General features: G+C 40.7%; 1 protein-coding gene across 2 annotated transcripts in view; it reads left to right on the top strand.

Moving 5' to 3' along the window:
* The first annotated feature begins 2,672 nt into the window (after positions 1–2,672).
* The window catches only part of GUCY2C (guanylate cyclase 2C), a 41,673-nt gene continuing 19,535 nt past the window's right edge, over positions 2,673–24,810 (top strand). The window contains exons 1-16 of one of the 2 annotated variants that reach the window (XM_085048029.1): positions 2,673–2,883; positions 3,813–3,925; positions 5,137–5,204; positions 7,076–7,291; positions 9,713–9,834; positions 10,713–10,809; positions 13,525–13,654; positions 14,870–15,005; positions 15,818–15,903; positions 16,319–16,430; positions 19,798–19,879; positions 20,903–21,008; positions 21,488–21,550; positions 22,106–22,177; positions 23,152–23,256; positions 24,433–24,519. In XM_085048029.1, the coding sequence (XP_084904155.1) occupies positions 2,673–2,883; positions 3,813–3,925; positions 5,137–5,204; positions 7,076–7,291; positions 9,713–9,834; positions 10,713–10,809; positions 13,525–13,654; positions 14,870–15,005; positions 15,818–15,903; positions 16,319–16,430; positions 19,798–19,879; positions 20,903–21,008; positions 21,488–21,550; positions 22,106–22,177; positions 23,152–23,256; positions 24,433–24,519 (1,806 nt within the window). Of the gene's footprint in view, positions 2,884–3,812; positions 3,926–5,136; positions 5,205–7,075; positions 7,292–9,712; positions 9,835–10,712; positions 10,810–13,524; positions 13,655–14,869; positions 15,006–15,817; positions 15,904–16,318; positions 16,431–19,797; positions 19,880–20,902; positions 21,009–21,487; positions 21,551–22,105; positions 22,178–23,151; positions 23,257–24,432; positions 24,520–24,810 lie in introns of those variants that run through there. The other variant, XM_085048037.1, reaches the window with a different exon arrangement.

Genomic DNA, 24,810 nt, shown 5'->3' with positions numbered 1-24,810 from the left:
ATCTTGGAAGTGTGAGAGGTGGCTCACAGTTGTTGGAGAAAAGTTGCTGAGATAGTGGAGGCAGTGCCCTAGAGGGATACAGAAGATTTCTTTGGGTAGCTGTCTGGTTTGTATCACTGTTAACCTCTTGAGTTTATAAACTGCTAGATTGGACATTACGAAATAAATAGATGAAGTTGATTGGGATCCCTGGGAGCTTAACTTTGTTCTGCAGCCAAGACACTGAATGGACTGGCATTTTAGTTTCACCTCTTCTATTCCTCAGGGACTAACAATCCCTTAGGCAGAAGCAGCTAGAAGCACAAACTTAACAGAAGCTTTTGCTTCTGCTAGTGGCAAGCCCATCAAATTTTGTGCTTTACACATATGACTCATTTATTTACTTTTTCTTCTCTCCACCCTCATGAACATCTATAGTATCAGTAACTGTCATGTTTACAGTACAATGCCACAGCTTTTCTTTGTCTGTCTTATGCCATGAGGCAGATGTTACTGATCAGTCTGCCAGGAAGCTGTGTTTGATGTCCAAAGCCCCAAGGTAGAAGGGAAAGTGTGGTTTTTGGCAGGTTTCAAGGAGAGCTTGCTTCATCCTAAGTCGCTGCCTCCTGCCACACTCCCTGCTGCTCCACGTCACTGGGTGCTCCTATCATGGGAATTGGCATTGAGAGACTTCACACACCAGGCAATTAAAAGGTTGAGAAGTCAGCAATTAATTTGTACCATATTCTGGCTGGGACTGTGACATTGTGGTGGTGTGGGACCATCTTAATGGTGAGAGTAAAAAGAAATGCTGTGCTAAGGCTGTAGCTGATTTTAACTTTTGTTTTTAAAGGACAGTTTTGAGCTGCTGTGAAAACCAAATAAATACATTAATAGATACAAAGCCAGGGAGGCCTCAGTGCCATTCCATACTCCCTGTGTGACCAGCTGTGTAAAATACTCAGTTCTAGTTGCATTATCCATGCTGACTGTTTCTCCCAGATAGGCTAAGAAGAGTGTAAAAATGCAAATCCTGCTCTGCTGAAGTTAATGATAAATCTCTTACTGACTTATATGGATAAGTTTCAAGGACATTGGAAGTACCAATAAAATGAACCAGTGATGAGCAGATGATCTCTGCATGAAGAACTGCATTCCATTCTGAGTCTGGCTCTAGCCAGCCATACTAGTCCACATGTTTATATGACAGACTGCTAATTTAGAATTACTGTATTATTAATTACAAATGCTAGATTAGATATGCAGAGGTGTTTAAGGACTACTTTTAAATGCTGGGTCGTGGTCTTCTCTGGGTATTAGAAAGATTCAAGCAATAAGAATTTGGTATTAAAACAGAATCACATAAAAAGGTCTGTGCAAATATATTTGAGGTGTATTCAATACCTTTTAAATACAAGCTTTGAAAGAAACCATGAAATTGCAGTCTTGTTTTATACCAAAATCTCTGCTACTTACACTGTTTCTCATGATTTTCCTTATTTGTCTTAAAATTAATTCAGGAATGTAATAAAAGTGATTTATTATCTGGCAGCCTCAGTGTAGGTTTCAGTAGAAAAACAGAAGCTAATACAGGTGTGCATAAACACCCCATATTCAGTAAAAGCACACTCAGTACTTTATTTAAATTTGTTTCCTTTGTGTCTATAGTTATCTTTCAGGCTTGTGGGTTGGTGGGGCTTTTTTGTTTGTTTGTGGGTTTGTTGTTGTTGTTTGTTTGCAGGTTTTGTTATTGTTCTTGTTTTGTGAGGGACTTCTTTAGTGATGTCATTTAAAATTTAGCTTTGGGCCCACAGGTCTGAGATGTGGCCTTCAGCTTTGCTAATCCTTACCTGATACAAGAGGTTCTTCACACAACATATGAATATTTAGGGCCCCCATTTGAGGAGGTGGGAATGGGCTATGAGAGTTCTGCTGCCAGGAAACATATGTGTCTGGGGCAGACCTGGAGTGCTTTGGTGCACAGTGCTGGGAGAGTATGAGTGGACATGCCTTGTGCTGAGTCTGTAAGTAGAAACAAAGGCTTTGGTCTGAAGGATTGCAAGTGAGACATTTTTGCCAACACAAAAGGTTCTTCTGTGTTATAAGGTAAAGGAATGAAACTGGTAACGTATCACAGAGGAAAATACACCCTTGGTTTATGAGCAGAGATAATGTGGCAGTGTAATCAGAGATGTAGGGCAATGCAAATATGAAGTAACCATCTGTTTTCCTCTAGGCTTTAACAGACCTTATACTTTATTTCCATTTTTAAGAGTAGTCTTTATGGTTCATTTGTCCCCTCCCCTTTCTTCTCTCAGCTTATGGCTGTGATGAAGAGTTAGTGCACTTATCAGGCAAGGTTTCTGGTCATGTTTCAGTTTATAGCCTCAGCCTTTCCATGAGCAAACATTCTCGCAACCTTTAGCCTCTCTCTTTTCCTGAGTTTTGCTGCTTCTAGTTTTTCACCTTGAAGTGCTATCTAGTACACTGGAGGCACGGGCAGAGGTGAAGGCAGGGAAGGGAATAAGGAAGTGTGGAAAAGAAGAATCACACAGCGTGTCTTTGAATCTTCACAGTGGAAATCTCTTTCATTCTATCCAGGAACAAAACCGATGTAGAGTAACTGAAAGACAGAGAGTTGGAAGACAAAAAGAAATGGAAGAGCACACATAATGGGTCTAAACTGAGCAACAATGAAGCAACAGGTGTTGGTGCTGGCCATTTGGCCTTTGTTTTCCTCACTGCAGCTGCTGAAGCAAGTGGGTTCAAATCGGTGTAACAACAAGAGTTATGTGATCAATGTGATGCTCATGAATTATTCGGATTTCCCATCAAGTACTCATAGTTTGAAGTTAGCTGTGAAACAAGCCTTGGAAAAGGTACGGAAGGAATTCCAGATGACAGGTAAGGCAAGGGGTGTCGGGTGTCCCTCTCTTGCTGTGGTTTCTTGTCACACTTTTTGTCACAGTTTTATAGTCATCTGACCTTTAGCAAGTTGCTTCTCAGACAGGCTCCTTGGCTGTCCATCTTGTGTAGATCTTATGGAAATAATGACCTCTCTTTGTATTAATGGAAGTGCTCTCCAGATGGGCAGAACCATATATGTTTCCATGGTGTTTGGGCAGATTGTTCGTGCATGCTTCTCTGGAGAAGTTTAGCAGTTTTTTTAGAAGTTTAGAAGTTTTGATAACATAGAAATTCTTGAACTGGATCAGACAAGACCAGTGATCCATTGTAGTGCAGTAATTGGGATCCCCTTGCTTCCTCTCCTAACTGGATTAGCCGCTACTTCCTGAAAATAATTTTCCTCTTGACCCTATCTGTTGATCAAATCACGACCTGCAGTGTGAAGAACCTGCAGTCCATATTTTTCCTTCCTTTAGAGTCATGTTGCTTTTATTTATCTTGATATTTTATCTCTTCTTTCACCATTGCCAATCTACTGTCAATCCAGAATATAATGGGAAAAAGAGGTTCCAAAAAAATATCTTATTCCCTTTCTGCCCTCTAGTTTAAGAGATTTTGTCCAATTTTACTGGAAAGTGATCTCTCAGTTACTTCCTACAGAGCCCTAAAAATTTGTCTAGTAGTGGCCAACACTAGAAGTACTTTGTACTGAAAGCACTAACACTCAACAGAAGTTAGCAGTCCACACAGGAGCAGATTTCACAGTCACATCCATAGTAGTCGGGGTTAGATTGTACATAGACTTTGCAGAAGCAGGGAGACCTCCTAGTGCCAGGCTGCTCAGACCTGTGTCAGAAGAGGGATAATAGTGTATTAGTGATTACCTGCAATTCATGATGCTGTTTGCTTTAACCTTTGCATTACAGGAGAAAATGTTACAGTTGATGCCACCTTCCACTCCTTTACTTCATCACTCTATGTCTCACAAGGCTGCCGTACTAGCACCTGTGAAGGTGTGGAGCTTATCAAAACCATTTATGTGAGTAGCAGACTTCTTCCATTCTGTCTATGTGTGCATGTGTGTCTCTGTCTTTCCTTATTAACTTTTGATCCTGTTATTCAGCTCCGAAGAAATTTGACAGGGAAGTGAAGTTTTCAAAGAGAAGATATTGCTATATGTTTTATGAAAAATACTGGCAAATACTGGAGAGAGATTCTATAAATCCTTCCCAGAGACTGCCTTCAGCTTCTGGCTCCTTTTCCTATGCTTAAGTTGTCCTTTTGAATCTGCACAACTCGTCATGTGGTCACATAGCCAGAGCAATTCATTAAAAAAAAAACAAATAACAATTAACTAAAAAACCCAAACCAACAACTCAAATACTTAAAACAGCCCAAGCAGAGCAAAAAGGTCCATTTCCAACTGGATCAGATCCTGATCCAGTGAATCAGATCAGATGCACTATCAGTTTACACAACACACAAAAGAGAGAGCTGTGTTGAGGATGGGGACATGCGGGCAGAGAAATCATTAGGCTGGCACTGTTACCAGTGAAATGGTTATGAAACTATGCCCAAAGGGCAAAGATAAAGTGCTTGCTTCTCACTAGAAATCACAGAAGTCACGTGAGAGAGAAATTGTGTGAATACTTTAATATGAGGAAGAGCTGCCGTTAAAATTGGTTCATTAGAATAAGCCGTGTTTCTGAGGATTTTCATACCTCTGAGTGAAACTTTGTCAATCCAATGTGAATTTTCAAGTCTACTAATTTATGGCCGTGCTCTAGTCTTTGCTAAGAAATTGTCCCTCTTGACACACAAAGATAAAGGTCAGGCCTCATTTGATGGTCTGATGGAAGGATTTTTTTAAATACTAGTTTCATATGCACTTTAATTATTCTTCTGATACAGAGGACCTTAGAATTCCAACCACCCTGTCTTCTGCAAATGCAAACACTTCTGGAGTGTGTAATTTCGAATGTGTAGTTATAACAACATTTTAATCCTTACTTGCTCTCTGTATCTTACCAAATGTCATACTCTATCTTTTTTTGGCTTTCTGTGATTTTTTCCTCTTCCCCTTTGTGTTGGTTCTTTTAAACTTTCTGTAGCTGCTTTCCTACTCTTTTCTTGCTTTTGCTAGGTAAATTCTGTGACTCCTCAAATCCTACAATTTTCTTCATTCTCCCATCCTCCTCTCTCTGCCAGTCCTCTGCCCTACCCCAAATGACCATTTCTGATCCTTTGCAGGATTCTGGCACACTTGGCTGTGCTGTCATAGGACCTGCTTGCACTTATGCCACCTACCAAATGGTCTCGTAAGTACCAATTCTTCCCCCTAATATTGTGATGTTAAAAATGTCAGCTGCTGAGCAAAGCTGTTTTGTGAACAGCAAACCTACAGAGGTATTGATGTGTAGTATACATCAGACACCTCAAGGTCTACAGTCAAGGCAGTGAGACTCTTATAGCCACTATGTTTGGTAGGGGGATGAAAATCCCCTTCCAAAGCCGTTGATAGAATCCTAGCTTTAGTAGGGAAACTTTTAATTCCTGACATAAGTTGAATGATTGATTGAGGAGTGGCTGGAGAGCAGCCCTGCAGAAAGATATCTGGGGGTGCTGGTTGGCAGCAGTCTCAACACGAGTCAGCAGTGTGCCTAGGCAGGCCAGAGGGCAAACCCTAGCCTGGGGTGCATCAGAAACAGCATCACTAGCTGGGCAGGAGAGGTGATTATCCAGCTCTACTCAGCGGTGGTGTGGCCTCACCTTGAGCACTGTGTGTAGTTCTGGGCCCCACAATTTCAGAAAGATACAAAGATCCTTGAATGCTTACAAAATTAGTGACAGGGCTGGAAGGCATGTCCTGTGAGGAGCTGAGGGCACTGGGTTTGTCTGGTTTGGAGAAAAGGAGGCTGAGGGGAGACCTTGTTGCTTTCTACAGCTTCCTGAGAAGGGCAAGTATAGAGGGAGGTGCTGATCCCTTCTTGGGATCCAGCAACAGGACAAGTGGGAATGATTCAAGGCTGTTCATGGATAGGTTTAGTTTGGACATTAGGAAGCATGTTTTTAAGTGAGAGCATGACCAAACATTGGAACAGGCTTCCTGCAGAGATGGTTGATGCCTTAAGTTTGTCATGTTTAAAAGTCATTTAGACAATGGTGGTCTAGTGGAGGGTGTCCCTGTCCATGGCAGGGCTTTTGGAGCTAGATGAGCTTTAAAGACTCTTCCAAACCAAACCATTCTATGAATACCCATGCTTTAGCTTTTGGTCAGTCCTGAAGTAGTCAGGCAGTTGGACTGCATGATTTTTAGATGTCCCTTTTAACTGAAATAATCTATTATCTTATATTCTGTGGGGGAAAAAAAGCCTGTTTAATTAGTGGAATACACTCCTTGTCATTATTTATTACGTCATGTATGTCTGTTTTTGTTGCAATAAGTAAAAACCCTGTAATTGGGTAAGTGGACTTTTCGTGGAAAATAAAATTTTGTCACAATAATGCCAAGAACTCTTATGGCCATGGTTTTTGCAGGCAAAATTTCCTGTTACGAAACAACACCATACAAGAACTGAAATATTTTGAGTCTAGTCTGATAGGATTGCAGCATCCAGGAATATAATTTTATCCTTAAATGCTTATTGCCTCTGTGTATAAAATGATCTTTGTTTTACAAATTCCTTGTCAGCAGAGGGTTGCCTTAGTTTTTTTCTCCCTGACTGCTGCTATTGTAAAGCTCCAAGAATACACTGTTGTGAAAAGAGTTTTCCTTTGAATTGTAGGAGTAAAGCTTTTTTGATGGCAAAAAGCTGTCACCCTGCAGCACTGTCCCAATAAGGAGATTAAATCCATCCCATGGTAATGGCAGCCAGGGAGCAGAAGCCTGTCTTGAGCCTTTGGACTTCTGTCACAACCTTTGGGGCTGAAATGGTGTGTGGTACCCAAAAGGGCAGGGTATTTGGGGACAGTGAGAGAAGCTGCCTAGAGCAGTTCAACAGGGCTTTTTGGTGCCAATGCAGACTTGAAATCTGCTTGTGTTCTTGAGGATCCTTCTGGTTCAGGTTCAAATTGCTGTTAAACTAACTCGGGGTACAAGAGGAGAGGGAGTTGAGCGTGGAAATCAGGCAGTAGCTGCCTTGGTGCAGCAGCAATCTGTTCATACTTGTCCTCTTATCTCTTCCTTCAGACTTGAAACAGTACTGAGCATGCCTCTGATCTCTGTAGGGAGTTTTGGACTGTCCTGTGACTACAAAGTAAACCTAACCCGCCTTCTGACCCCAGCCAGGAAAGTGAACCAATTCTTCTTTTATTTTTGGAAAAATTCTCGCCTGCCGTTCAAAACCACCACCTGGGAATCTGTCTACATTTACAAGAGGACTGAAACCTCAGAGGCATGCCTCTGGTAAGATCTGGATCCACCTCTGACCCAACTGTTGATAAATGTGGCCTCCACCCTCAGATACGGTTTCTGCAAACTGTTCTTTCAGTCCTACACTTTGGGAGGTGCCTTATTACTACCAAGGAATGAGAGGAGGAAAAGATGAATTGTACCTTCTAGCTGTAGCACTTACCTGAATGTTTCTCTCAGTCTGTTTTAAATGTTTGCAAGCCTTGGCTTTTCCCTTGGACAGCATAGCCCACATGTCTCTGATGGAAATACTTGTTAACAGCATCCTTGGTATAAATAGTGTGACATGAGAGGCTCCTCCCTCAGGCTCCCCATAGATGCCTTTTTAGGTCAGGGCTCTTACCAAGCTCTTAAAATGTTTCTCCACTTTAATGACTTCAATGTGTGGCAACATTGTTACTCCAAAACATTTCCAAAATTTGAACTGTATCATTCCTCTAACAAAAGTACCCCGGTGATTGCAGAGTTTAAGCTATACTCTCACCAGTTTGGAGCAAAGGGGACAGCTTTCACTTTGTGACCTGAAACATCAGGCTGTGCTTGATTCTCTGAAATGCTGGGTTTTCTCCTTCCCTGAAAACAAAGGCTGCTTTTAGACAAATAGACTCTTTAATATACCGATATTTAGAATTACTGTTCTATAATTGAGTCTTATTTAACTTTCAGCTGATGTGTTTCTATGCTCCTTTGATTTTTTTTTCCAATTTAGGGACATACTAAGCTGATTAATTTTAAAAAAATCATCTCATTTCTTCTAATTTTATAAATGTGGCTCAAAGGTAGCAAAGAGTTCATGGAAATAACTATTATATGTATTAATAACTATTATTTATATTTCTAATTCATAACCTGAGGAACTCGCAGAATTCTAAGCAAAATTTATGACTGTGTTTGCTTCAGAGTGATAGAAGCATATACTTATGGAATATTTTGGATACAGAATTAAAGGGGTTTTTTTTCTGTATTAAGAGGCCTAAAACCTCATCTCCAGGCCACTCATTTGTAGATATTTATGAGCTTTTATTGTTTTCTTCTTCTTTCTTAGTATAGATATCAACGTGATCACATTATGTAATTGCTATGATTACCTCTCTTTGATGTTTTGAAATTCCAGTGCACTTCACTCACCTCTTACCACAATCCCTATTCCTCCATGTTTGCAGCTGTAATTTTCAATGCACTACACACACTTTAGCCCTTCAATTCTGCAGGTTTCATACCTTTCAGTGAAACAATTGCATGGAAGTTATTTCTGACCTTTCCAAGTGTTTCTTATTGCACCTTTATTAATATTCTGCTCAGGACCTTCTTTATGAATTCAGAATTTTTCAAGGCCCTTTATTGTTGAATTAAAAACAACAAAAAAATTAAAATTAATTTTGTATCTCTGCCCATTTTTCATCCTAATTGAGTTGTAAAAATGCATCTCATTCTGCCTTAATAGAAACTGTCAACTTGAAGGTTTTTGAACAGTCTAATTTTAAAAGATCTATTTTCTCTAAAGCACAAGTATTTGCACATGAGCTAATTGTTTTTCTCATATACATATAAAAATAAGTGAATACAGTGATAGCAAAATCAGCTTATGTTTCAACTATGCATATGTTTCTGTAAATTAATAGTTAATGATTCTGTTAAAAAAAATTAAAAAGAAAAAAGTAAACAAAGGAAGTAGAAGGTATTTAGTAGGTCTTAGGACTGAGATCTCAGTGCTGGTAGATCAAAGGTTATGTAGTTTGAAAACAGAGAGACGTCTTTTGGTTTTCCCTCTGCATTAACTTTATTTCAGACAGAATATCTATTCGCAGAAACAACATATTGAAGCCAGAATAGGATTCAGGAATTGACTGCTTTTCCATAGTCTTTTAGCAAACTTTTACTTGCTTGCTTCTTTTGCTGAGCTCATTTTTCCCTTCAAGTTTTAACTGATTTTGTATTGGCTTTTTTTGTTGCTACTTTTCTTCCTTTACTTCTCTCACAGTCAGAGTACACGTGTGGTTTTTATCTCAGTTCTTTCTGTAGCTTCTGTTTACTCCTTTGAACCTTCATAGGAGTGTGCCTTTTAACATTACCACTGATGTTTTAAGTAGCAGAACTTCCTGGCTCTTCTTCCCTGTTAGTCTCACTTCCTGCAATTTCCCTATATCCCTGATTTTGTTTTCTTAATTGTTAATGTTTTACTACATTATTGGATTTTCCAAACCCATCCTTTGTACAGCCATGCTTGAATACCTCTGGTTGACTTTCCAAGCATTTCTGCATCTTTCATGCCATGTATTGATTTTTACTGCTGTAGAAAAGGTTTCATACCATCTTATAAACACTCCTGTGTGCTCTGAACAGCCTACCTTGCACTGTGGCTGATTTAGGAAAATGAGAGCAATTTCCTGACAATGTCTTTGCTCCCTTTGTCAGGTACATGAATGCTTTAGATGCTGGAATCACAGAGTTCTCTGAAAAACTGAAGTTCAAGGATATTTTAAGAACGCCAGAGCTGCTTAAAAAAACAGTGAAAAATCCAAACCGGAAAAGCAATGGTAAGGAGGGGTTGAGGCTGCACTGTCCCTGCTGTCCCTGCAAGTGAGTTGCTTTTCTGAGGAAATCAAACCCACCCCTTAATTAGATTATAGGATAAGCTTTTAACCAGAAATGGTGGAAACAGAGATATACCATTTTACATGGATGTAAAGATAAAATGTCACAAAGCTCTTAGATTCCTCTCTTCAGCCTCATAAAATAGGGAGGAATATCCTGGTTCCAGTGAGTTTTTGGGGTAAATTATCCCATTGAGGCACAAGCTCCTTTTTGTGAGAGATTCAGAAATCCAGGAATCACAATTTCTCCTAAAAAGGGCTTTAAATAACTACAAGAATATAGATGTTGCAAGCTCTCTATCATTCATGTGTTTGCAGTGCCAGTACATTTATAGACATAATTTTACCATCAAGGCGCTCCTCTGGAAATGATTAATCTAAACTAGAAAAATGAATTTAAAAATACCACATCTTCTCCTAAGACTAAGCACCTGGCACCAGCAGGCCAAGTGAGTGCGAGAGTAAGCAAGCTAATGAAACCATTACTTGAATGGTATTTAAGCTAGAAATGTTCCTATTCAGCAGCTGTTATGGCACCACAACTCCTAATGCTTATTTAAGTGAGATAATGGTAGTGCTCTGGTGCAATCAGACAGAAAATGTTGCAGGTGTTGAAGCACCTTTTACCACTTCCCCTCAGATATCCTGGTTTTACTGCAGAGAGGCTGCAGCTCTGTGCTGAGGCCCCAGTACAGAACAGATAATGTGCCTTAGCCCAGAGCTGCTCTACTGCCTGCTACTCAAGCATGGGGGAACAGGCAAGCATCCTCTTCTTGTCTGTACATCTCACCAATCTGTCTCCATTTTTGTTCACTTTGTAGTGATCATCATGTGTGGCTCTCCAGAGGACGTCAGCACAGACCTAGGGACAGAGAAGGTGGATAATGACATTGTTATCATCCTGATAGATCTCTTCAAGTAAAGTATCACCTTTGCTTTTCTTTTTTTCTCTGTAGCTGGCTGACAGATGCAGATAATGGAAATAGTCTGAGTGGAACTGTTTTGTTGAAGAAATGCTTTTCCACAAAATGTTCTCTATTGCTGTCTTTTCTCATGTTGTGCCATTTATGTAAGGTGCTTAGTGTTTAATTCATGGCACAAAATCCCTTTTTTTGCATATAATATTTGATTAAAGCAGTGACAGAGCAGGTATGTTTAATGTTGTCCTGTGGGCTCCTAGGTGCAGGAAGCCATGAGAGAAGCACAGAGTCCAAAGTCAGAATGATCATGAAATATGGTTCATTTGAGATATGGTACATTTTTCATACACTCTGCAAAACCAGGCAATTATGTAAATATGAATTACAGTATTTTTTTCTAGACTCCATTTATTCAATTTTTCAATTATTTAGGTGATGCAAATGTGCTCCCACTTTATAACTCTTGCACTTTATAACCATTTCTTCAACATCTTTCTAACCACAGAAATACAGCTTCTCAGAGAAATTTCTTAGTATACAACCTAAGTTTTCTGTTGTTTAATTTCCTCTTAATATCACTAATTACAAAAATCTTTATAGAAGAGGTCTAACATAAACTGGCCTTACCAATGGTATGCTCAAAAGCCTTGGCTGTATAGGAGGACTGAGAGCTGATCTCTGGCCCTAAGCCTAAGTGACACAGCACAGCTCACATCTGTACGACTAAGTGTAGATACCTAAGCTGGGTGGGTTTTGGGAATAGCTCCAGTTGCCATAGCAAGTCACAGTTTGGGTGAAAGTTAATTGCCTGAGACTGTGCTGGTAGTATAATTGGATGGATGGATGAATGGATGGACAGACAGACAGATAATCACAAGGCAAATGTGTGTGCCCACGTCTTGATGTTACTTACTTCACTGTTGGTCTAGCAAAAAGATTCCATGAACTTCTAGGGCCAGTGGGACTTCACAGCCCTCATGTCTAAAGCTGACTGTAACAGGTCAGTTCTGAGAAACTCTGGGTTGATGACTTCAGAGATTTAACCTTTGGGTCCAAACTGGATCCTGTGGTTCAGGTTCTAACAGGATTTTCTCTATCCTGTACACTTTCAGGTTCACCATATCTACTTTTCAGAAGTGCCTCTAAGAGCTTTTGGCATTCCATAATATTATCCAGGCACTAGGAATCCCCAGTTGCTTTTCCTGAGGCAACTGGCCTTAATTCCTATTTCTTTGCAAATGTACAATGGGAACTGTGTATGTGAGTGTTTTAATGTACTGGTATTGCATGGATAGTTGTTGCTTTACAATAGGTGAGGGTGATTAGGGGATTCTTTGCTGTCATAGGCATCCTTCTGATATACCCAGCTGCTTCAGGCTGTTTTATATGCTGCCCTTCTTAAACTTTCTACGTACCTTTTATTTTGCTGAGTATCTCAATTCATGTTATCCTTCTTAAAACAAAAACAAAAAAAAAATACAGGCAGATGTATTAGATGGAAAGCTGTACGAAGGAGAGTAGACAAAGTCCTGTGCTTCTCCAGGAGTGAAGTTCCTCTGACATAGTGATAGATTTAAATTTTCTTCGGCTCTGAGCTGTCTGGCAGGCAGGACACAAACACAGTCTTTAAGCCTCCTTCAAGAAAGGTGGGATGCTGGAGGATTATCCAGTCTGGTGGAGTCTAATGAAGTTTCCTTTTCAACTGGCTAGTTCAGTCCAAACCTGGATGAAAAACATTTTTAAATTCTTTAGGGTGAAAAATGTAATGTAAAAGTCAGAAGGTTCAGGGAAAGGCAGGGACAGGGCTCTGGTGTCAGAATCTAGTCAGATGGCCATGGAGCAGAGCCTGTGATCTCCAAAAAGTCTTAGTACAGTACTGGCTGAAAAAGTAAAAGGATGATCAAACACAAATAATGAGAGGAGGCTCAAACAATTATTTTCTTTTTATCAGTCTGGCCATAGCAATGACAGGTGCTGCTAGTTGACGCTAGTATGTATTGCTAAATTCCTCTTTAACGTGTGAATCCGGTGGTGGCCAGTCTGTGAAGCACTTCCAGATGGCATGTCAGGGTGATGAAACCAAATATACCTGAAAGCTACAACATCCTCTGCTTGTTTTATCAGAGTTTTCAAGTTGACACAGTTTCCTCTGATTTTCCTATCTCACTGAATTAAACAAATAAACCAATAATCTGCTCTCTGCACCTCTGTAACTGTTTAATGCCCTCCTGTTAAATGCTTTTAGTGCAGCTCCTGCTGTGGTCAATTCTAGCAGGAAATATCAAAATTAGAGGAACAATCAAAAAGAGTGCAGGAGATCTCAGAAACAGGCACAGTAACATGAAGAAACTATGATTGCAGTATTGTGGATTCCAAGGAGAAACTGAGTTTTCTGCTTGAAAAAAAAGAGGAAATAAACAGGACAGAAACAGTTACAGTAATAACAGTAATTCACAACAACCTTTGAGTGTCAGATTGCCAGATCTCTTTGATATTACCTTTTGATATATTTAAGCACAAAAGCTGGCATCAGGGAATGAACAATAGGAACGGTTGTGTGCATGATGAAATTTTATTTTTAGATCTACTGTTCTGAACTACTGCTTTAACCTGTTAAATAACAGTGCTTTTGGGGACAGGTGAGGGATTCTGTCATGGATACCACTGACCCTGTTGTTCAGTGTTCGTGGGCTTCTTGTGGTTTGCTTTGCAGTAACGTGTACTTCAAGAAGAACATCTCAGCTGATTACATGCACAATGTACTTGTCCTGACTCTGCCACCAGCTAATTACAGCTACAATACTGTAATTAGAGACTACGTAGAAATTGAGGACAACATTCTGGTAAGAACACTATTTTATATTTGATTATTGCATTCAGTTCATTCACATTCATGTACTAGGAAACGAAAACTAAAAATGCAGCTGTAATCATCCCCTGTCATGCTTCTAAGCTGATGTTTCCTTATATTATTGCAGGATTACATTTTGTCCTGATGTAATGATGGTAAAATATACTATCATAAGGCAAACATGCAGGCTGTAATATTCCTGCTTTGTGAAGTTCAACTCAAGCTTTTAATTTGTTCTGCAAGTGTCATATTCACGGGGTGTGAGGGAGACATAGGCACATGGTTTTCCAGCTCCACATCTGAGTGACTGACAATCTTACATGTAGCTTCAAGGCATCACTCAAGAAGGATCTATATGTGTAATTGAGATGTGAACGTGGAAAGTTCAGAACAAATAATTTAGTAATTTTTCTGTGCATTAGATATGTCTAAGAGATGACAACCATTGCCGTTGCTGTCCAGTGGCTTTGCAGATAAACTTCAGAAACAGGAACCATTCTTTTCTGTAGGAAATAAGTGGGGTTTTTAAAATTTCCAGGAAAGCAGAAACTATGGAAATGCTGTATCTGTTTAGTGAAACTGGTACTCCTGCCATCTGCCCAGGAACCCAGTCTTTCATGTAGAGTTCTTCTCAGGATTTGTGACTTTGAGCTCCAGCTCTCCAGCAGGCAGCCTGAAGCTTCTGGCTGGATTTACAGGGCTTCCAGATCCCCCAGCCTGGGCTTAATGCTTTTTGGGTGCCAGCTCTATGGCAGGCTGCTGGAAATTCTGGCACAGCTCCTTGCCCCTGAGCTGTGGCCACCTGGAAGCCCAAACTTGCTGGCACCACACTGAATTATCTGCACAGAAACTCTAATCCAAAGCCAGGGTCTTTGGGACACACTGAGCAAAGCAGAACTGCCAAGAGCCTACAGTGCAGGATTTCTTGAATCCTTTCCACCAGGATCAGCATGCCAGACCTTTACATTGGCCTCTTTTAAGTTTTCAGCACCTCCCTGTCTTCATACATCAAAAATATATTTTGTTTACCTTTCTTTTTCAAAGTGAGAACATCGATGTGGCATTTGCCGTGTACTCACTCAGTGTTCAGCAGATTCTGGTCTTCCATGCTGGAGTTTTGGCCAAATGGAGGCAATCAAAGTTATTGTACCTTTACGGCAGAAACATGAACTCTAAACCAGCCATTGTTTATTTTCGTTTGTTCTAGATGGAAGATGACTTTCTTGCTGGCTATTTTAATGCAGTGTTGCTGTTTGGACATAGTCTCAAGAAATTTCTTGTCTCCCAGAGCCCAGTGTCACCTTTCAGTTTAATCAATGAATTCCGAAATACCACTTTTGAAGGTAAAAAAATATGGTCCTGTGCAGGGTTCACTAAATTGATGAGGGGAAGAAATTTGATTTTAAAGTGGTGATTCTTTTAATGGGACTCTTAGGATAAGTCACTTCTACACTGAACAAGTCCAAGCCCTTCAATGAGTTTTATTCCCAGTCTTTTTTCTTCTTATATAATTTTTACAAGGATATTATGTTCAGTATTTGGTGTTCAAAATTACTCTGAAGTCACTTGGCTAAGCCTTAATGAAGTAGCTTTAACCTTTTCCAGTTTACAAAGCCATGTAGGCCTGGGTGCCTGCAGTGTGGGTGTAGGCCAGCTGGCAGTGGGTTGGCTCTTCTTAGTCAACTTTCTTGTTCCTCTCACAAGTTGTCTGTCACCAGTGGACTTTTGCTTTGTAGGCCATGGGCTTAAAATCACAGAATTCAATCATTAAGAAGAGGGCAGAGGCAAGATTTACACAAAGAAGTGAAAACATTACCACTCTGGGAGTATAGTCCCAGCTGTTGCTAAATGGTCTCTTCAAGGAAGGTGACTCTGACATTCTTGGTATGCTGAAGAAACCTGACAGCCTATAGCTAGAGGGAGACTTTCCTCTTCATTGCAGTCAGTTCAACGCATTTTATATGATTTTGTAGAGAAAACATAGTGTGGTATTAAAAGAGAAGTAGAGCCACGCTGAGCTGATATGTATCTAGCATGTACACGCAGAAGAAAAGTATCCTGAGTATCAGAAACCCTTTTATTTGTCCCATCCTTCCTGCTCCATATTTGTGTTTCTGAAAATGCAAGCCCTCTGACTAATTACTTGTGTCTGCAGGTGTACTGGGTCCTGTGACTCTAGATGAATTTGGAGACATTGATACAAATCTGACCCTGCTGTACACGTCACAGACTGCAAATTATGTACGTATGTCCAGGGTGCAACTGTGCCACCTTATATATGAAAGGAGAAACAAAATGCCCTGTACTATTGCATAAGAATGATGAAAATAACTACAGCAGGAGTGGTGGAGTGCCAAGGCATGCTGTGCATGCCAGAAGGGGGTCATGTGAGGTGTGCTGGAGACTGACAGGATTGATGGAATCTGGTGATTCACTAAGTGAAGTGCAACTGCTATTTTGTGGGATTGGTAAATTTATTTTCAGAGAGAGGGAAGGACTGAGAAAGAATATGGCAGTTGAACATATGGCTACACTGAGAAATGCACCTCTGCAGCAAGAAAATTATTTTGAATTTGGGCAGTACATTTATTAAGGGTAGTCTGAAGTGATGGAGAACACAGCTGCTGACTGCATTTCTTCCCTCCTACCTCCGTAGTTCAAACCTCTTCTGTATTTCAACACTCAAACCAACAAGACGCATGCGGCGACTAACACTCCGGATTTTATCTGGAAGAACCACAAGCTGCCCAGTGATACTCCAGGCACTGGTGAGATATCCATCCAACCTACAACCTATCTCCTCTTTGAAGACAAGTCACACAGTGCTGCGATCCACCTGCTGTGTGATCCAGCATGCCACCTTCACGCTGCCTCCAGCCAGTGCTACCATGAGCTGGGTGCAGAGCAGCATCTTTCCTTCTCCTCCCTCATCCCCTCATGTTCTCTGCCTCCAGTCCAGTTCAAAACCTTTATTTCTGTTAGGTACTAATACTAAATCTCGTTAACTTGACACTGTACCAGTGATTATGTGGAATACCATGGAGTGTTTCAGAAGACGTCACCTCCAAACAAACAATCTTCACTAGAAAATGGTGGTGGTGTGAAAGAGCGTTCAGAAAAGGCAGCAGAGTTAAGGTTATGATGAGTTATCTGACTCTGCATTTCTGTATCTCTGGAGCATGGTGGCTTCTGCTTACTCCGTTATCCTTGTTGTAGGGAGCTGGGGAGAGGACACAGCACTGTGTAGATTCAGGGTGCTTCTCTGGAGGAGTCTTTGAGAAGAGCCGACTCTTTGAAGAAAGACCACTGGAAACTAGGTTATGGCTCTATTTACACCCAGACCTTAAATCTCAAATCCCAGAAACCTCCTTTCCTTTTGAGTTTTTGGTGACTCCTGGATAGAATGGATGAAGCCCCTTGTTATTCAGCATAGCAGAGTACAACCTTGTCAGTCTGATCAGACTGAGATTGTTTACCCCTTTAAGATTGCTGCCACGTGGTGATTGGCAATGGAAGGGCGTATGCTTCAGTGTATGATATGCAGAATAAAAATTATTGCAGTGGCAGTAATTGCAAGGATTAGTGCACAGTGGGTTAACTTTCACCTGAGCCATTCCATCAGTGAGAATCCAGAGATGCTGCTGTTAAAAGTCTCTGCTAAAGGTTTCCCATTAATTTGCTGTACTGCATACCTCTGTTAGGGAATAGGCAAGGCATAATTGGAGAGATAAACACCTTCTGCTAACTAAGAATCCATTCACAGTAAGGTGGTAAAATGGATTCAAACATTTTTATTCCTCAGTAAAGTAAATGCCCTTAAATTAAGCCTTATTCCTCATATGAGAGACAGGAATAGTTGTTCATTGCCAGGGGCCCATGGGAGCTACCAGGATGAGGCAGCAGCTTTGATAAGACTCCAGTTAGACAGCTCTGGGAAGAGCAGAGGGATTTCAGTGGAGCTTTCATTTTTAATTTCTGGTCAAATCTCTTGTCTCTCTTGGTATTCCTGTTGGTGAATTCTGTGATTCCTGTTGGTGCAGAGACAGCAACACTGCACATATCAGCCACAGGGTCTCCCTGCACCAGCTCCCTGAGCTCTGTGCTTTCTGGCTTCTGTCTTCTCAGAGTTGTTCCAGTCCCATTCTCATCCATCCCTTGGGGCCCCACAACATGATGTGTTGTCAGTGGATCATTGTACCTTTCAAATATTCCCTTTAGCATGTCCTTATTTGAAGCTGCTGCACAAGGGGAAAAGAAAAATGGGAATTGAAGAAAGCCAAGGTATACAAATGTCAGTAGCTTAACATCAGGCTTAACTAAAGCCTGATACTATGGCCAAGCCATATTAAACTAAAGTAAAACTGCCTTTCAAAGGCACTTGATTATTTTGTTTTCCCATTTAAAAAAAATAAGCTGTCCTTCAGTGTGATTCCAAATAAATATATCCCCCCAAAAAAGGAGAATGGTCAAAGATTAAGTAATCACTGTGCCTTGCTAAAGCCACTCTAAACTTTCCAACCTGAAGTATCTTTTTTCTTTCACGGAGGTGAACAGAGCAGACAACCAGAGCCCTGCTCCTTCCTAAGCTGTAACTGAGAACAGCTGACCCAGTTCTGCCTCCTAGTATTCTGTGAAAAAAAGAGGGGTTCAGACGCATTTCCCCCTTATTCAGAAAGTTTTAACCCTCATTCTAAACTTGGGTAAGATCAGTCTTCAATACACAAACGTTTCTACTTCCAGAGGACCAGTTAATTTGTGGTGCACTCTCCCTCTGCCTGTTGTAATACTAAGAGCCAGAAGGTGGTAGTAGAACCTCAGGAAAAGGATTTTATGGTCGCACTGTGCTTCCATGGGGAGCTGTAATCTGTTCGTTGTTAAGCTGCAAGCCACAATTCATAAACCTTAACTTTTAGGGAATTTTCATACAAAATGTCTTTCCACATTCTCATTTATCTCTCATTTTATAGTGGTGACTTAACTTGTGGAGGAAAACAGTAGTACTGGTGGTTTTCAACAAAGAGCATCAGACTAATATTAAATTACCATGAGGCCCTGACACTGATGAACATACTGAAAGAAGGTGGGGAGATGTGATACCCAGAACAAGAAAAATCAGGGCAGAAATCTGGGTCCAAAACCCAGAGGAGCTCATAAACTGAATTCTATCAGATGCAGGCGCAAAAATTGGTATATTCAAAATCGCTCCTCAAAAATGCTGCTTGATTCTGAAGGCAGCCTAGCATGTGTAAATTTTTTAATTTATTTCTTAATTTTTACACTTGATTTTTTCTGTGGGCCTTCATTTCTGTTTCTGGGCACAGGCAGAAGTGTATTAGCCTCAGTAAGGGTTAATAACTCAGCTCTTTTACTGTCCTTAATCAACATGGCAATCAGCAAACCTGGATTCTCCTCTGCCGTTTTTGCCTGATACTTGCTCAGTAAGGTAGGTACACTCTAGACCTGTGGCCACCAGCTGAAGCTCTGTGATAATGGCCTGTTACTCTTCAAAGGAGTGGCTGCCAACTTTCCTTCCTAGTATCCCCAAGCTCCAAGAAGAGATACAAGACAGGCTTCAGTTTGCTTTTCCATAGTAGGACAATCAAAATTAAAACCTTAGTCAGTTCCCAGCCCTGTTCATAATGTCTGCCTGCTCAAGATTAGAACCCTTGTGTGCTCTGTGGTTTTTGGATCTAAGTCCTCAGCTGGCCAAACAACATGATTTTCAAACCGATTGGCACCTGGCAGCTTCCAAGGATGCTTTACTGGCTTTGTGCTGCCACCAGATTAATTTCCCTCTACAGCATATTAATTTCCTACTGAAGAGTACTGTCCTCTCAGTAGCACCACTGCTTGGGTGATCCTACAGATTGCCCATGCCTCTGGTGAGGATGTAAGACTGTGCTGTTCTGGGTCATGCTTCATCCTACATTAAAAGAGACAAGGTGTGTCATCCCAGGGCAGTGCTGGACTTTACCAAAGCCTCTCAATTTGGATGTGACCAAAATGTATTCTACTGTGTAAGTAAGTAAGCTACTGTGAATTGTACATGTGTGTGAGGGTAATTTCTGAAATACAATATTGTTTTTCAGCATCCTCTGTCAGGTTTGTTTATCTTTCATTTTCGCTTTTCTGCAGGTCCCCACGTCTTGACTATTGCTGTCTTTACACTCACAGGAATTGTGATTCTGGTTCTGATCATCTCTTTGCTGATTCTAAGGTACCAACTCTTTTGGCTTTCTGTTTGTTTGTCCTTGAACAGTTTTCCAGCTAGGACAATGCCTTTAATCTCTCCTTGAACAGCCATTCATCAGCTTACTTTACATACCTATGTGGTTACCCCTAGTCTGAACTCTTGTATATGCCAAGTAGTGCTTGCATCCATAGTGTTGTTATGACAGGTTAATAACAGTTCTTACTGCAATTGTTGGCCTTCCCTTTCTTAGGCAAATGTATGCTAAAAATGTATTGAAAAAGGGAATATTTCTGTTATTAGTCAGTAGTATGGGTTCTGCCATTTGAAGCATTTCCCAGCAGTCATCAGTTTATTAGGATTCTCCTGCAAACTCTCCAGTCAGTCCTGTATGCTTTTTAATGGAGGAAGGACTTGCACAAGTAAGAAAGTAATTTGATAAGCACTAGCTGTCTTGTAGCTATTCTCTAAGACAAGACAGTGCTTCCTCTGAATTTCTGCAGAGGAGATAGCTGTTTTTTTCTCCCCTTTCCAAGGACTCTTCCCTCATTTTTACAAAATGTGCAGAATACAAGGGACACCCACAAAAAGGCATCTCACCTCAACACTGTTGTTACCTCTTCTCCAGGCATTGTATTCACACCAGTTCTTACTACCCACTGTTGATGGCAGGATTTCCTTTGCCTTGCATTTGTTTGTGGGACGTCTCTTCCAAGTAGACTCCATGTATAAAATCCAGATGGCCCTTTATGCTTTAAATTCTTCTAAATTGCCCGAGACTCTGGCAATTGCCTGGCAGTTCATCTGCTAAATCTGTTCTGTTCTGCTACAGAAGTGAACGAGCATTTAGGCTTTCCCAAAGCTAGGGGAATTAAGAGTATCCTCAAACTGGAAAACTGGATGAGAGCCACAGGGCTTGTGCTCAAGTCTTGTCAACCTGACGCACCATCCTTGTGTCATCCTGACACTAGATGCTGCCCTGTCCTAATCTCCTGTTGTGGGTTTCGGGTCACTGGGAGGATATTCCAAAAGACTTCTCTTGTTCTTCAGGAAGTACAGGAGAGATAATGAGCGCCGGTGGAAGAAATGGTCCCATATACCACCTGAGGAAATCTTGCCTCTGGAGACCAGTGAGACAAGTCATGTTAGTTTGAAGGTAAGAGAAGCACAGTGCCCAAATCTGGATCTTGGATTCTGTCAGTGCTGGGGTTTTGACACGGCTCTGGTAGGACTAGGATCTGTTAACTTTTTTTTTTTTTTTTAAAAACCTGTGCTTGCTGTATTGAAGAAAAAGAGCTTATTCCCCATCTATTGCTCCCTTATAGAATATACCTCTTCCCATCAGTAAAGCTCCTTTTGTGATGGGGGAATGGGCTGGGCATTGACTTCCAGTCTCTGTTCCAAATGATTTCCCTGTGCTTTGTTATGCCTCTGTAATGCCCAAGAGCATGAAAACAGCAGGTGGAGGGACTGGGAGTGGCATGGATGTCCCACACTTTCTGTGGCATGTAGTGGCCCTCCCTAGAGAGAGAGGCTTATGCTTCTCTGTGGCACACACAGGCATTACTACTCTCTGGACCTGTCAAGTGAGATGTAGGTGATAATTGCAAGTTAATTATTCTTCTTTGTTCTCAGATTGATGAAGATAAGAGACGTGACACCACCCAGAGACTGCGCCAGGGCAAATATGACAAGAAGGTAACCTGACTGCAGTGTCCATGTTCACTTCCTCACCTTTAGGAGGGCATTTGTTGGGAGGAGGTCATTCCACCTCCCATGAACTTGCAAAATGGTTTATTCTTATGGAAGGAGTAAGCTGTTTGTTCCCTATCAGCTGCTTTGTATTTTGTTTACTGACAGAAGTCTAAATATTGGACTCCATGAACCCCTAGCCCAGGAGTACAAAAGCATAAAAACAGGGACCAGAAATCTGATACATTTTGGTGCTGAGGACATGAATAGGTTAATGGAGGACATGCCATTTACATGGCAATTCTTGCGCATTCAGTAGAGCTATCTGCCTGACTGAGGTATATTCTTGTTGTGTTAAAATCTGCATAATTGATAGATTTAAATCCTTTGAAGAAAATATAACTCCAGTACTTACTAGCTGATTAACTGAAACTCCAACAGTGAAGCAGTAGGCAGGTGTTTCTGAAGTATTTCTTTGTATGGACATTTCTTGGAAAAGAAAGATGAATTGCTATTGTACTAAACCTATGATTTTTTTCCCCACTGGTATTTTTCCTTCAGGTGGTGATCCTAAAAGATCTGAAAAACAGTGATGGTAATTTCTCAGAGAAGCAAAAAATAGAACTGAACAAGGTAACCGTTGCACGCAGGAACTGGACACAGCAGGGTGGGACAGAGTCTGTGAGCAAAGTCATTGCTTTCCACTGTCAACTCCAACAGCCATATGCTTGTGCATGTTAGTGAGGTGGATGGGTAATGAGTTCCTCAAAGGATATTGCTTGATGAACTTTATCTTTGTTATGTGATCTCATCACCACTTCAGAGTCTGAATTGTGTGCCAGTCAAGCTGAGGATGAATGAAGTAATTAATGCACTGTCATATGGCCTTACTAAATACATGTGCTGTCATATGGCCTTACTAAATCAACTTTTATAGCTGATGCTAAAAGGCACTGCACTCTTTTGGCTCACATCACGCTAATTCATCAGTAGCAGAATGTTGTAGTTAAATCTTATTATTGAATGCCAAGTGCAGCTCTTTAAATATAAGTTACTCTCTGCTGACTTCTGCCTACAGACTCGTTCAACATGGGAGATTAATTTGGCTGCAGTACTGCATCTTTTTTTGAATGATTTTCCTTTTACACAACACTACTATATTGTGAATTCAATAAACTCTAAAAATACCTCAAAGTAAACTCCAGTTGTCTATTTAAATGGACAAAGTCCATAATATCATGCAGCATCATTAATTTTTTATTACTTGCCCACTTACTGACTGATTCACAACATTCTGTCACACATAATGACTATTCTGGTCAGCTGGGAGGTTTGATAGAGAGGCAATAATAGATACTATAGTGCATTCTGGAATTAGCTTGCAGTATCCAACAGCAGCCACTCTTATCTTCCTAATCCAGAAGGCTCTGGAATGGCAAATGTCTTCAAATATTTCACTCAGTGCCTTAGTACGCTCTGGTGTAAGGGAAACTCATGCATCTTATCAGGGCCTGAGATAAAAAACTGTGTCACACAAACATCCATGACCTGTGTTTCTGTGTGAAAAATGATCGCTTTTAAAAACAGGTGAAATGTTTCTGCTCTAGCTCCTACAGATTGACTATTACAACCTGACCAAGTTCTATGGCACTGTGAAGATAGACACCATGATCTTTGGGGTGATTGAGTACTGCGAAAGAGGTTCTCTGCGGGTAAAGAATTTTAAAGGTCTCCTTCAACCCCTAAATTACCAAATTTCAAAGTAAGAAAAAAATCCCCATCACTATGTGTTTGGCCCTCATGGAGCAGCCATGGACTGAGCATTTGGTGGCAGGTTTCTGATTCAAAGTTTCCTCTCCCTTGCTTGGTTCTCTCCATCCCTCCCCAGGTGCTGCTGTGTCCCTTTGATGGTTCTCAGCAGCAAGAGGATGAGGTGAGGTGGAGGCAAGGAAAATACAGGCTCAGGCCACAGCAACAGCCAGTATTGGTGTTGTATCCCCTATTGGAAGCATATAGGATACAACTTTTTCTTCATTTTCCAAGCTGTAGCTGTTGTCTCTGCTGAAGTGATTGTATACCACAGAGTGTGCAAGGATAGAAAAAAGAATATATTCCATATTAGTAAGGGAAAAAATGGCAAGTTCTGTATTACAAGGGACTACAACCCTTAATTTTTGTTTATAAAAAGAAATGGTAAATTGATGCTGGTAGAAGTTATGAAAAGACTTATGGTTTATTACTACCGATATTATTTCAGTGCTAATCATGAAGTGATAATCTTCAGCTCTTCTGCAGGCACTTATATTGTCTCTGCTTCTGTGATCACACAAAGACTGTCATCAGTAGCAGTGGCCTCTGGAACAATTGCACAGCAAGGCAGCAAAATAACAGTTCTCTCTCTGAGTTCTTTTCTGGTAAACTGGCATATTCATGGAAGTTTGCTTTTAGCAATGGATGTTATAGGGACTGAAAGAACTGTAAATGACTGTCAGGCAAAGATAAAGCAACAGTTTATTCCTAGCCTTACAAGTTCAAAGTAAATTGGTAGGAAATGGATTGTGAGCACAGAACATGGAAAATCATCTCCCTTCCTCTTGCACAACTTGACCATTTGTTTCTCAGCTATTTTATGTTATTAAGGGCTTGTTTTCAAGACCAAATGCACCAATTTCTAATTGCACAAAACCCTCTTTTCTGGAGCCCTCACTTTTCTAGCTCTAGTGTAAACTTAATATGCATCTCATATTCCCTATTTTTTTTGAGTCAACTTCTGTTCTAGTGCACATACTCTCTATAAAAAACAAAGTTGCTGATTGAAAGGCATGCAGTTGGGATACCCATGTCTCATCTTCTGCTTTTTCCCTGAAAAACTTTTCTTCTCTTAATAGGATGTTTTAAATGATAAAATATCCTACCCTGATGGCACGTTCATGGACTGGGAATTTAAAATCTCTGTCATGTATGATATTGCCAAGGTAAGTGGACTGCTGACAGTGCAATGTTAATCAACCTGTCCTATCCTGCAAAACTGTTCCTCTGAAGATCTCAAGGTCTTCTCCTCCTTTCCTAGAGCTGTATGCCCTTCCACTCTTTTCTCCTCTGGGGACAGGTATCTGAGGCAGGAGAAGCCAGCGGCTTTCCTGGCCAGAACCAGGAAACCAGAGACCAGAACTGGCTTTGGGCTATTTATAAATAAATAAAGTATACCCCAAAGAAATTTGGCCCAAAGATCAGAGGGTTATAATCTGCTGACCAGTGACTGCGAA

This window comes from Lichenostomus cassidix, chromosome 1Aa (genome assembly GCF_008360975.1).
Source record: "Lichenostomus cassidix isolate B80296 chromosome 1Aa, HeHo_3.0, whole genome shotgun sequence".
Classification (NCBI taxonomy): domain Eukaryota; kingdom Metazoa; phylum Chordata; class Aves; order Passeriformes; family Meliphagidae; genus Lichenostomus; species Lichenostomus cassidix.
Note: the sequence above shows the minus strand (reverse complement) of the source record. Positions and strands in the feature narration are given on the sequence as shown.